This window comes from Castor canadensis, chromosome 16 (genome assembly GCF_047511655.1).
Source record: "Castor canadensis chromosome 16, mCasCan1.hap1v2, whole genome shotgun sequence".
NCBI classification, from domain to species: domain Eukaryota; kingdom Metazoa; phylum Chordata; class Mammalia; order Rodentia; family Castoridae; genus Castor; species Castor canadensis.
In genome coordinates, this window is record NC_133401.1 from 85,816,346 (window position 1) to 85,830,343 (window position 13,998).

General features: G+C 38.8%; 1 protein-coding gene across 10 annotated transcripts in view; it reads left to right on the forward strand.

Annotated features, from left to right (window-relative positions):
- The window catches only part of Ranbp17 (RAN binding protein 17), a 281,635-nt gene that overhangs the window by 184,368 nt on the left and 83,269 nt on the right, over positions 1–13,998 (forward strand). For all 10 annotated transcript variants that reach the window (XM_074057769.1, XM_074057776.1, XM_074057770.1 and 7 more), the window contains 3 exons: positions 5,596–5,669; positions 7,132–7,212; positions 13,904–13,967. In XM_074057769.1, the coding sequence (XP_073913870.1) occupies positions 5,596–5,669; positions 7,132–7,212; positions 13,904–13,967 (219 nt within the window). The remainder of the gene's footprint in view (positions 1–5,595; positions 5,670–7,131; positions 7,213–13,903; positions 13,968–13,998) is intronic.

Sequence of the window (13,998 nt, forward strand, 5' to 3'; positions counted from 1 at the left end):
GTTTAATATGCATCAATGATGTTTGTGGCATTGATTTTCTTGATGTGGTGAAGAGTTCATTGTGATGTTCTTATTTTATATGCTTCCAATATTAATGGAAGATCTCAGTACCCTTGCTTCCAAATGGTTCAGCTCTACACCATTAAATGCTCTTTTAGTCCCTTCTCTCCTTCCTTCTCCCTTTGGTACCAACACTTTTCACTTCGATTGAGGTCTTTCTTATAGGGAATGCCAAGTTGACCTCAAGGGCACTGGAAGCCAAGTTACTGAGAATAAGTGATTTCATGCTCAGCTCCTAAATTCTCTTCCTAAGAAATATTAAAGTTTTCATTATTTCGGGTCCTTCCCAGTGACAGATTTTTGCTGTTCCGAATCACAGCACATTAAGAACCTTAACTGACACATCATTCCAACAGATTGAAACAGTGCTTTACAATTCACAACGGTTTGAGTCGGGAGCTGTATCAGTCTTGTGTCATTTGATGTGAGTTTTTGAGACTATATCGGTCCCAGGAAGATGCATCATGTGGTGGCAGGACACTTTGCTGATTTCCACAGCACTGCCGAATCTCTGCATCATGTGTGCTCTGCATTGTGTGCTCGCGGTGCACTGAAGTCATCTTAGACATTTGCACAAAGCCTCGGGGCATTAACTCACGTAATCTTCTGAAAATTCATTAACCAAAATCTTAATTCATTATGACAGTTCTGATGAAAATCTACAGAAGCAGTGTTTTCTCTTATTTTCTTATTTGCACAGAATGAGACATTCATTGTTCTTTTTAATTTGTTTCATGTGGTGCTTTTGAGTACATTTCATAGAGGGCTGTTATTGAATCTCTGTGACTATCATTATATATCCATACAACCTTTAGGAGCTAATATTCTGGGTTTCCCAGTTCTGTAATCTACTTCAAATTTAAGGATTGACATAATTAGTTTCTTCAGAGTTATAACCAGAATGTTACAGATAGTGCTGTGGGTATCCAAGAAAGGATTACGATTGGAAAAGAAAAGCAGTTTTTAAATTACCACAGCAGCTGCTTCCCCTCCCGCCGCCCCCCCCCCCCCCCCCGTAGTAGGGTTTGAACTTGGGGCCTGCTGTTTGCCCCGGCTGGCCTCAAACCACAATCCTCAGCCTCTCAAGTAGCTAGATTACAGGTGTGAGCTAACATACCAAACACAGTTTTCCTTTTCCCGTTCCTTTTCCTTTCCTTTCCTTTCTCCCTCCCTCCCTACCTCTCTCCCTTCTTTCCTCTTTCTTTTTCTCCCTCCTTGCCTCCCTTCCTTCCTTATAGTTCTAGGCTTCTAACTCAGGGTCTCTGTTAGTTAGGTGTTCTCCCTCCTGAGCCATGCCTCCCAGCCCTCTTTCATTCTTTATTAAATTAAATTTACAACTAAAAATCATGTTGCTATTTTTATGTTATTTCCTCATCTGGTTTCTTACCTGGCTCCCTTTGTAAGCCATATGTAAGATCACTGAAGCTACCTGTTAGTGTACAAGCAAGATTTGTCATTGAATTAATTCAGAAGTCAGAGACTATATTAGACCATGAAAACACGTGCATATCCAAATGCTCTTTTCTGAGATTTAAGAGGACTTCTGCAGTAAAATAGTGATAAGAAAACAAATGCAAACAGTTTTTAGGGCTATGAGTGCTTTTTCTAGCGTCTGAGGCATAACTATGTAGAAGTGGAAGGAATTAGGACTTCCATCATGGAATTGTCAGGGGTAGCTTCCTGCCTTTAACAAATGCAGTTCCTGTGACTAGACGATGTTCAGGCGTCAAGCATCTGGGTCAGTATTTCAGTATTACTCGTGCAGATTTCAAGGTTATCTCTGCTCTGTCAAAGTCTCCACGAGAAGTACCTTCTTACCTTTCTGCTGTTTTGAGTACGAAAGGCCTTTTCTTAAAGACACTAGCTGACAGTTTTAGCACCTGCTCTGGAGAAGGGTCTGTGAGGAGGCATCAAGAAGGAAGTAGCATGTGTAGATGGTAGGCTCTGTGCTAGGAGTCACCATGGGATCTTCCCTAGGACCAATCATTTTGGTAGAATCTGAAATAGAAGAAGATTAGGGGGCAACCCCCCCACACACAAACTTCTGTATGCTTCCTTAAATTGATAAAGTGACATGATGCCTTCTAGTATCATAAACTTATTTTTCATAAAATTGTAAAAAGTGTTGAAAACTCTGAATATTAGAATTGTTTTCTGTAGAAATTTTCATTGACTTGTGCTTTATGATAAATAATTGTAGATATTTCTTCACTGAGCCGGCTGTTCCCCACCCCCAAATTATCTGTGTCTATTGCTATCGTTAAATTCCAAATGTTAAGAGACATATTCACATTTTCTGCATGTTCTCCGAATTATAGGTGCCTTGGAAAATGTGACACGGTCTTTTAAAAGCAATGCTGTAATCATACATTGATTTTAAATGACCCTGTCACACGTGAAAACAAATCAGATTGTTGCTCTTAATGAGCTTTTCAATTTCCTATTCAGTAGATCAGATAAGTGGATTTAAGAGGTAATGATCCTGTGTAGTGCTGGGCTTGACTGTCAGGTCCTAGCAGTGGGAGAAATCCCCAAGGACAAAAGCGTTGACACAGTTCTAGATGGGATAATGGGAATCACAGCTAATGGATGATAAAAGGGATGGTGCAAGTTACAAGGATAATTGTGGATTAAAGCACTGCCATGTGTCAATGTTGACTGTTTTTTCCAGCATGTTATTGGGTCAAATTTGACTCTTTGAGAACTGTTTTGACAGCAGAGCACAACAGACCTGCCTGCCTAGTTAGCGCCCCCTCTCTTGCCTGCCAGGGTCCCGACAGGAATACTTCTGGTAGGAGATATCAGTTTTCAAAAATACGTTTTTGAATGTTTTAAATGTTAAATATCACATCTCAGTTTATTACTCAGTGTGGAAGTTAAAATAAAATTTGGTTAATTCCGAATTTTGCCATTTAAAAGTAGCATGTTTAAAGCCTCAAAAAAGTAAAATTTGACTTTACAGAAGTATAGTGTAGTCATTATATGGTCCAAAACAAGAAAATTACCCAGGAGATAACAGAAAAAGAAAGATGTAAATGCAATAAAAATAAAACAGACCACTTGATAATACCATGGGCATGTCCTTACCAAAGATCAAATATGTCAGAACATGGAAAGTGTGGCTAATTTTATTTACTTATGAAGATGATGCTGTGTGCCATAGGGAGAACTTGTGCTCTGAGCCCCAATAGGAGTGGTTTCATGCTTTCATCCTTGTGACAGTTCCAGTTCAGCACAGTCTACAGCCTGGAAAGGAGCAGAGTTGAGCAGAAGAGGGCAGCTGGCGGGGATCAGGTCCCTGCTGTCCTCTCATTTCATAAATTTTCTTATGTGAGAGATCTCATTTGATTAGGGAGCTACTAAAATAAAGTTCAAAGACAAACACAAGAGTCAACTGCTAGATATTCTTGATTAAAATTCAATCCAAGCTGTAGCTTTTCTTTTTCTCTAGTAATTTAAGACTTCATCTTTTTTCCATGGAGTCCAAAATATGCTTAATAGGAAAGCTCCATTTTTTATTGTTTGTGTAATGTTCACGTTATACGATCTTAGTGGATTCAGACAGTGACTTCTGCCATTATATATGAAACACACATGTAGTAGTCACTTGACAAACATCATCTTAGGTGCTGGTACACAGAAAATAAGGCACAGAATCACCTCTCAGGGAACTGTCCAGCATACTGGAGGAGACGGCTATTTGAACAGTTGCAGTGTGAAAAGAGCCTCATGGAGGAACTGATCCAGTGTGGACAGTGTGCAGGGAGGACTCAGGCCTCTGAGGAGATGGCTTGTGAATGGGAATCAGGAGAAGAGGAGGAAGAAGGCGAAGTCTAGCAAAACAACGAGCACACAGATATCTGAAATTGGCCGAGAAACCTCGGTGATCCTTCAGTGTTGGGTTGTGGCATGAAGTTGAGAGAAATGGTAGAAGATGAGGTATGTTGAGGCCAAGATGTGAAGGGCTTTGGGTGGCACAAATCGTATCAACATCAGCTTTTCCAAGGCACCTGGTTTCAACTCTACCGTCTGTGAGAGGTTTGGGGTCATGGAGCGCCAAGGGGAACTTACCTTTCTCCTTACCGTTCTCCTCTGGCCCTCTGTGCTCAAAGGCTCTGACCTGTGAGCATTGGTGGTTTCTAACTTCCCTAGGTTCTCTCCCTGGCTCTCCCTTTGCCCTACACATTGTAGGCCCCACGGTGAACACTTCCTTCTTATAAGAGATGTTAACCTACTCTCATGGCAAAGTCATAGCATATCATCATTGAAATGCTTTGTTGTAGGGCTCGGTATTTAGCAGAAGAGGTGACAATCTTCCTTTCTCTCTTCCCCAGCTTTTTGCCACCATTCTACCTCTTCTTTCCTTCTCTCCCCCTCTACACCAACTCTTCCTTCTCTCCCTTTTTCTCCCCTTCATTCACCCTACCAGATTGAGGAAGAGGCTTTCAGACGTAGTCAGGTTGAAACCCTGTAACAGCTTCTGATTTGAATGATACTTAAAATCCAAACACAAGACTTCTGCAGTGAATAGTTTCTTCCCCTGCACAACTCTGTAACTCCAGGTGACTTCTGGTTTTTGGTTACAGTCATGGCCTGTGGCTGTATGTCAAGCTGGCATTTCAATATGAAAACAAAAACCAGAATGCAAGCTTAGTTGTCGGACTTAGTAGAAACAGAGCAGAAGAAGGTGAGAGGGGCGCGATCACAGGGGATGGGATAACAGAAGAGAAATCCCACACAGCTGGTGTCTGGCAGGGATAACCTGGAATCACACCAGAGTGCTGGGGAGCATGGAGGTGTCAGCCACGCTCAGCTTCTCAGGCTACCAGGCAATGTTGTATTGGCTGCTGCGGCATGTTCCTCCTTGAAGGTGGGACTGGAGTGGGGTGTGTTCATGAGCTCCATGTGCCTTGGGTCAAAGCTCTGCAGCCAGCATCCTAATTGGGAGCTTAGTGGATTCCCAGGTCCTGATGTTTTCAGCAGAGTATCCCTGAGCTTGGGATTTCAGTTTCAGCATTAAAAGTAAGACCTACCTCTATCTGAGAGAATGACTTCACTAGGAAATATTTAGGGAGGATTTCTGTACATGATTTAACTTCTTTTGGTTTTTCAAATCCATAGTTTCTTGACTGTCTTGCATGATCTTGAATTTGCTGTTCTGCTGAAATCTGGAGCATTTGGAGAATTGTAACGTAGGAGTCTCTCGTTGAGGCTCTCTGCACATAGAGTTTCATACACCTGCTCCCATCTTCAAGAAAAAAAGAAGAAATTGTGTGGTGGGGATAAAGTGGTGTGTGAGTGTGTTTGTGTGTAAGTATGTATATATTTCAAAGCAGGAGAAGTGCTTTCTGGAGGGAAAAGTTAATCTTAAAATTATAAATTTGTTTAAAAAAATCCTTTATTAACTGTATGAACTCACTCCCTACTTCAGCGTGAACACAACAATGCAGTAAATCTTGCATTTATTCAACTTGGTAGTCTTTTGAAAATATAGGTTAAGGGTAAAGCTTTTAACAATGGACTTTTCTCACGCAGGTATATGCCCGTATGTCAGAAGTCCTAGGAATAACAGATGACAACCACGTTCTAGAAACATTCATGACAAAAATGTGAGTTCTACTTGGGTTTCTGATTTTTTTTCTTTTGTTTTACATCTAACAAATCATTTCACTGCACTCAAATTTCTTTGCAGACACTAATTTTTAGTAAAGATTTAAATTTTTGCTTTAGTTCTTTGAATATTATTAGCATTGTTTTTTTTTAATTTTTATTTTATTCATATGTGCATACAATGTTTGGGTCATTTCTCCCCCCTTCCCCCCACTCCCTCCCTTACCGCCCACCCGCCTGCTCTCTCCCTTCTCCCCCCTTACCCCCCGCTACCTGGCAGAAACTATTTTGCCTTTATCTCTAATTTTGTTGAAGAGAGAGTATAAGCAATAATAGGAAGGACCAAGGGTTTTGCTAGTTGAGATAAGGTTAGCTATACAGGGAATTGACTCGCATTGATTTCCTGTGCATGTGTGTTACCTTCTAAGGTAATTCTTCTTGAACTAACCTTTTCTTTAGTTCCTGGTCCCCTTCTCCTATTGGCCTCAGTTGCTTTAAAGTATCTGCTTTAGTTTCTCTGAGTTGAAGGCAACAAATGCTATCTAGTTTTTTAGGTGTCTTACCTATCCTCACCCCTCCCTTGTGTGCTCTAGATTAGCATTGTTCTTAATTGAAACTTAATTTCACATATTTAAAACTCACCTTCAAAAGGACATTGTAGTTTTTAAGATACCCATACAGCTGTAGTGTGCAACATGGGAACATGGCTTAAAAAAGGTTTATACACACTGACTCTGTGGGTGAGTGGGGCAACACTTTTTTTTAATTATTATTAAAAAGAGCTTATGGTAAATTGGACTCATGATGACCTTAAGACTGGATATTCATTGGTTCCACCAGGAACCTGTACTGTCAGAAACCTGGTCATGGAAATTCTCCTTAGTTAGCCTTAAAATAGTAGCAGAATTAACGTCTCTGATAACTGTATATTTAGCCTAAAATTGTGTGCCTCCACTTGGCACCCCACTTCATCTGATTGACAGATAGGTAGCACCATCTTGTTTGCAGACAACAAAGCTAGATAAGAGGTCATGATCATAAGAAGTGAGTTGTGGAACCATTTAGTGATCACTCATTTTTTAGCAATCACTGTGAGCCTATATTTGACCTCCTTTGCAACCCCTGCTTTGATTCTCAACTACGTTTGTCTTGGTTACAAACTTAATGGTTCTTTGAAGCACTTAAATAACTTTTTAATTTACAAAACTAAATTTATAGAATTATGCTCCATTTGGAGAGTGCTGTTCATTGTAGATTTTATGAAACTTTAAATATGCTATAAAGAGAATTTTTTAAACATTCCCTTGTAATTTAAGCCTGCTTTTCATTTTGTAATTTAGGTCATCTACCCTACACAGAGGCGTGTGTGTGTGTGTCTGTGTCCGTCTGTCTGTCTGTCTGTCTTTTGTCTCCCTACGTAAGCAAATATCTTATAACTTGAAACTTTTCTCTCATATTTAGTGTTACAAACCTTAAATACTGGGGAAGATGTGAGCCTGTAATTTCAAGGACTCTTCAGTTCCTAAATGACCTTTCTGTTGGATATCCTTTTCACTGTGTAGCTCAGACTATGTGTTAATAACCTAACAAGTGAGTTCTAGTAGCCAGGTATTTTCCTGTTAATAATTTTACAATTTTTAAAAATAAGAAGCCTTTTCATTTAGACTGATCCAAATGCATGTTTCTGAAAATTTATAATAACTATATACTATGAAAAATGTTTGGAGTCATAACTGAAATTATATGGACATGGGTCCTGAACTACTAGTTAGCTTTGTTTATACTCACCCAGGGTAATAAATGGTTACATAAGGAAGTGTGCAGCCACATTGAGTTAGTCCGTGACTGTTTATCATTGTCAGAACTTCTTTTCCTCAAAGAAAGCATGTAAAGATCAAAGTGTTGTAATTGCCTTATAAAAGCTGAATTCAAAGAGTATATACATTTCTAGCATTCTAAGGTTGAAAAGAACAGGGTTTTGGGTAGTTGCAAGGCCCAAAGGAGTAATGGAAGCAAAATGGCAGGCTTGTTGATCTCTTTGATTATTGGTCTCACCAAATGAGCATCTTACTTACTCCAAAATAAGATTTCCTATGACACATTAAAATTTTAGAATTCTCTCTCTAGCAGATTCTTCAAAATCTAAAACCTGCAATCATCCTTTCGTACTGGATTATAGTTAATCCTATTGTCATATTTCTACCGATGAGAAAAAATGTCTTTTATACCTGAATATCAAATGTGTTGGTCTTGTGAAAAATAATTGTTGGTTTAAGGACAAATTCTGAAAACGGGTGGCTTTGGATGGAAACTCTTAATGTAGGTTCATTCCAGGGATGTGTTTGTATTAGTTAAGCTTACAGTTGTGTTCCTTGGCAAACCATAAAAGATTTCCAAAGTATTAGACACCCACTTTTGTGCTGGAATTTAATATGCAACTTTTTATTGAAAAATAATCGTCCTTGTCTGGCAAAATCCACCATGCAATATTTCTGTTAGTAGGTATAATGCAATAAAGACAGGGAGGGCTATTTATCACTACAAATTTTGAGGATTTCAGGATTCTTTTTATTATTTTAATATATTTCTTTGATATTAAATCAGAAAAATGATGAATTACACCTGTCCAGGCTGTTTTTCCTCTTTACTGGAAAGTGATGTACAAGCCAATTCCAGTGGTCATTCTGGCTTTTTAAGATATGTATTTTCTCTTATTAAAAAAAAAAACTCAACCTGTATGTTTTTTCCTAACAATAATGCTGAAATACTCTCTTATTTCTAACATATGAAGTGGTTTATAAGTACTTCTTAGTATTGCAAACTCCAGCCCTTTCACAATGAATTACTTTGAAAACATGTTATCTGGAAAGAAGCCTTGGTTATTTTGTAGCACATTTCTCTATTGTTTAGATCTACTCTATTTTTAGGTTGAAATTGATATTTAATACAGAATTAATTTGATTTGTATTCTTTTTAGTGTAATTTGCATAATGTCTAATTTATTAGTATCTGCTATTTGAGATCCTTTTTCTACTGCATATTCTTTAATCCAGATATTATAATCTTTTATTTTATAAGCTGTTTGTTTTGAACATGTCTTGAAGTTAATAAAAAATCTTATTTTCAGAAAACTTATTAGATAAAAGTTTAAACCAACCAATACAAATGGTTTCAACATAGGTGCATTGGTTTATATTTTTTAACAATTATTTCAGGTTTGCATATTTAGAAATACATATTAGCTCAATTTGATTTCAGTGTTCAGTTATTTGAATTATAAATCATTATGTCCCTTCTAGCTGATGAGTCATGAAATATCTGAATTCATTTGCATAATGGAGTATGTGAGTGGTGTATCCATTTCAGTGTGGTTGCTGGCTACCTAATGCATGTTTTGTTGCTTCCCATCAATTTCTTTATTGTAATGTGTTTTTTAATCTTGATTTTAAAGCAATACATTATTTCCGTATTATATGTGTGTGTGTTAAAGATAAGATGCCATTCTTCAGCAATAGAAAGTTGTACCAAATAAAAACAATCACCTCTTGGCTGCCCCTATTAATAGAAATCTGCTAATATGTTAGTATTCAAAATGTTTAAGATATTAGTAACAAACAAATGAACTATGTTATCTTACTCTGAAATGTTTAAATGTTCCTTACTACTTTATAGTGCATGTCTTCAGTACTTTTGGTTTGGTTTGGTTTTTCTATTTTTTTCTGCTTCAGGTGAACCTTGCACATTGTTTATGGCACCCAAAGACTGTCTCTGAACTTGGATATTTTTTTATCTGACCATTTGTTTGGAAATTGAAATCACAAAATATCTTCATCTTTGGAGCTGCTGAAAAGCCTTAAAGCCGTGGTCTCACACTTAAGGAGCCTCAGAGCAAGTGCTTGTGAGGAGACATTGTCAGGCCCACTCCCGAGAGCATGGCTTCCAGGGGTGTCTCAGCCATGTTGGCTCAGGGACAGACTGTGAGAACTGATAATTAGGAAACGGAGCTGATGTTCACGCCCTGAGCAGAAAGCACACATCTTCCTGAGACATTGCCAGCACGGGGTCACACAGCAATGTGGGGACTTGGAGGGTGCCGTGACCCAACCCCAGATTGTGACAAAGGGAGCCTTTATTCTCCTCCACAGTTGAGCCTTCTCCAGTGACTTGTTTTGATAGAAAAGTAATATTTCCCTATCAGACTTTTTACACAATGCATTTAGAGTACATTTAACAAATACATTTGAGTAATCTTTTTTTTTTTTTTGAGACAGGGTCTTGCTCTGTAGCCCAGGCTGACCTTGAATTCACAATCCTTCTGTCTCAGCCTCCTGAGAGCTAGGATTACAAGGGTGAAAAACTATGCTCGCCTTCATTTGAGTCACTTTTGAACATAGAATTCCTCATTATAAGTAGATTTTTCTAACATGCACACAACTGTGACCTCAGAGAAGTGTTTGCTTGTCTGAAATTCTTGTTTCTACACAAATGGGAAGGGTGAGAACATGCAAGTGACCTCAGCAAGGAGCTGCTGGGAAAACCAGAGAGCAAGGGCCATCAGAGTGGTCACGTGGGTTGGCGCAGAGAAGGAGGCAAGTGCTGCACCTCTTGAAAAATAATTGACCAGTGTTTGTCCTGCAGTTCGCTGTTTACTAAAGTTACAGCAGCAACATGTACAGAAATGAGAAAAGAAGCCCTCTGTGGATAATTTTCTTTATTACCTAACCTCAAAGATGTGAGAAGAAAACAGCACCTCCCCCCCACACCCAGGAAAAGAGTTCATGAATTTATTCAAACTCATGTTTTTTATTTTATTGATAATTTTAACCTCAGCAATTCTCAGAACCAAAGACTAGGTTGTGTTTTTACAAAAATACTTGTGTAATTCTGTGAAAACTCTGCTTGTTGGTTTACTTCAGTTGTCCTGGTTTTTGTACCGAAAGTCCATTTCCCATCAGATCACTTGATCACCATGGTGGTTCTAATTTTGATCCCCATGTTTGTCCAGACTTCATTTGTCTTTGTTTTGTTTCCTTGTTCATTGCCTAAAGTCAGTTAATGTTCTTTGTCTTTTCCTTTTTAAAAAAATTTAACTCAAATAACTTACATACAAATAATGTGGGTGTGTGGCATTGTAATATTGTTACTTAAGTGAGTCTTTATTCAGGGCTGTTTTGATGCAGCTTACGTGCAAGTCAGAAGTGCAAAACTTTCAAAAATTACCCAGTAACATGCAAACCAGGCATCATCACCCTGCCCTTGACCTTCCCACCACTGATGTATGACTCCCGAACATGACAGGGGTCAGGAAAGAATAGAGGATGAGAGGTGAAGCAAAGGTTTAGCATAAAATAACAATGAAGGATGAAAGTTAAATTGTGTGTGTCTGGTACCAGAAATATTTAGTAATAAACAGGAATACCTCTGTTTTTGTGAAACTGTAAAATAAAACTACTTCTAACACACATCCCTCAGGCATCCTTCTAGTAACATTCTCATCAGAAGAAACTGTTGTTTTATTTCTGTTTTCTGTCTCTGTCAACCATGGAAAAGTCATCCCAGAATCTGTCTCCTTTGTTTGTTGCTTTTACACTAAAATCAGGGGTGAGAGTCCTCTCTACTTCTCTAGCCCTTATCCAAACCTTTACCAAGTGCTTTCAATCCTTGCTTCACAAAATTGCCTTCCACAAGTACTGTTTGGCCCTGATCGTTTCTCTTCCCAGAAGTCCAGGATCACTTCCACTTACTGCTTAGGTAGGTAAAACTGCTGATGTGAATTTGAGTCCTTTACCAGTACTTGACTTCCTGAGCCCCTTTAAGTTGTCTCCCAACCCAACACTCAACCTTAATTTGAAGATGGAGTTTACTAAACATTAATTCCTTTCATTTTCTTTCCCATCATTGCTTATTTTTCTTAATGTTCCTGAACACTGTGTTCTTATGCATCTATCTAAGTATGGATGTAATATATCTTAGTATTTGCTTAGTCTTATCTCCTAGTCGGTTGTAAATTACTAGCCATTGAGACTCACTTTTAGCTGGGTGCCAGTGGCTCACACCTGTAATCCTAGCTACTCAGGAGGCAGAAATCAGGAGGATCGAGGTTAGGAGCCAGCCCCAGGCAAAAAGTTTGTGAGACCCTATCTTGAAAAAACCTTTACATAAAAGTGGAGTGGCTCGAGGTGTAGGCCCTGAGTTCAAGCCCCAGTAACACCAAAAAAAAAAAAAAAAGGCTAATTTTTCCCTTTCTTTATAGTTGCACATTCTCACCTTGTTGGGATTTGCAACACTTAAACATCTTGCTACCCTCCTGTTGGGTGACTGAACCTAAGCCCCTGCTCCTTGTAAATAATTATTATTATCATTGGAGATGCTTAATCCAAGGTTGGGGGACGTGGCTAAAGTGTAGAGCACCTGCCTTGCAAGCACAAGGCTCTGAGTTCAAACCCTAATACTGACAAAAAAAAAAAAAAAGAAAAAGAGACAAACTAGTGATCTCTGGAGGAACAAAGGGAAGTCTTTTTAAAATCAAATGGGCACAATATAACCTAGTGAAAAGAGCCTAGTGTGTTTTAGAGTCTGGCAGACCTGAATTTGAATCTTGGCTCCATAACACTGAGTTCTCCTACCACTCAGGACTCCTAGCAGTGTTGCTGTTATTGTTGCCACCTTACCATGTTTGCTGCTGTGAGCTACAGGTCTCGGAAATCTAACCCACTAGGGCCATAATTCATTGAATGCTCCCTCCCAACTAAATTGACAACTTAGGAGAACCCTAGTCCCTTAGAGAAGAATAAAATAAAAGTGCAAAGATCATAAGCATGTGCCCATTTGCCTTTTCTAACATTGCAAATCCTCTTAAGGCCATAACTGTCTTTGAATTGAATTACCGCAAGGGAATGTAAATATTCAGATAAATTCTCCTGTATTAAAAAAGTTAAAACCCTTAATCATTTATTTTATTTCGAATATAATTAAAAGGCAATGAGGCTGGCCTTGGTACAGAGTGCACAGATGCAGTTGTGTAGAAAATGTGTGTGTGGCAGATGAGGTTCTGCCTGTGAACGTTGTGTTTATTGCTTCCATAAATATTCCATTGTCAAAACATGACTTGCTGTTTATTAACATCCCTGACAGGAAGATTCCCACTAATGGCAGCATTCGTATTACCCACAGACCCTGTCACTTTTAACTTTACAATTTTAAGAGACTTAAGATAGCGTCTAAGTTTATTGATCCCCACCTTGTTTAACTGAGGGAAGCTCGAGTGGCAGTTCTGCCCAGTGATGGATGACTTTGAAAAGTTGTCAAATCTCCATCTTCAGATACAGGAGAGAACATGCTGCAGATCAGTCCTGCGCTTGTCCTTCAGCCTGCCAGCGCCACAGTGATGGAGCACTTGCTGAGAGTGGTGCCCTGAGGAAATGTGAGGGTACTGGCCAGCCCTGCCCTGGAAAGCTTACAGTCTAACGAGAGTGTGAATATATGTGCTTTCAGACTAGTTTTATGTGTTTGGGAAAGTTATTTAATTTTGCTTAGTTTCCTTATCTGAAAAATAGAAGGGATACTGCCCATCTCCTGGAATTGTGAGATTAGCCGTGCAGGTAGCAGGCATTCTGGAGTTTCTCTGCATCTTTGCGTCCTCTTTGCTGACATAACCAGCTCCTGCAGACAGTGCTGTCAGGTGGCCTGGGCAAGGGCATCATTCTGTTTCCTCTTGGGCAGAGAGTAATGCTGGTGCAGTTGTGGTGACTTGGTGAACAGACATGAAAAACACCTTCTGCTTTCCTACTTAAGCTTCCTTAAGCTTTCTCTGACACTTGATGACTTGCAGTTTCGCTACATCCTCCTAACTAGTTTGAGCTCACCTTCTGCTTCTGAGTTCAACGTTTCTTTTTCTTTTTGCTGTTCCAGGGTTTGAATTCTGAGCCAAAAGGGTCAGTTTTAATTTTCCACTGTCAATACTTAATAGTAATTAAGGAGCTCTTGTCTTAATTATAAAGTTCATCCTTTCCATAACTAGAGTGTATACAAGATGGAAAATTTGTATTTACACTGGTTAATAATGGATTATCATTCTTAACTGAGTGGAAGACAATTCTGCAGGAATACTCTTAGAAATGATATTTATTCTTCATAAGTAGAAACTGATGCCATTTTAGTTCATTGTTATTTTGTGATTTATTACATATTGATAAGACAAATACATATCACCAGATTCCTTAACTTGTATTACCTATATCCTTTTAAAAAAACTGGTGAAAATAGATGCTGTGAAATTCATGCTAAAAAACCACACGGTAAGTCTCTTAACTCCTTCATTGATGAGCA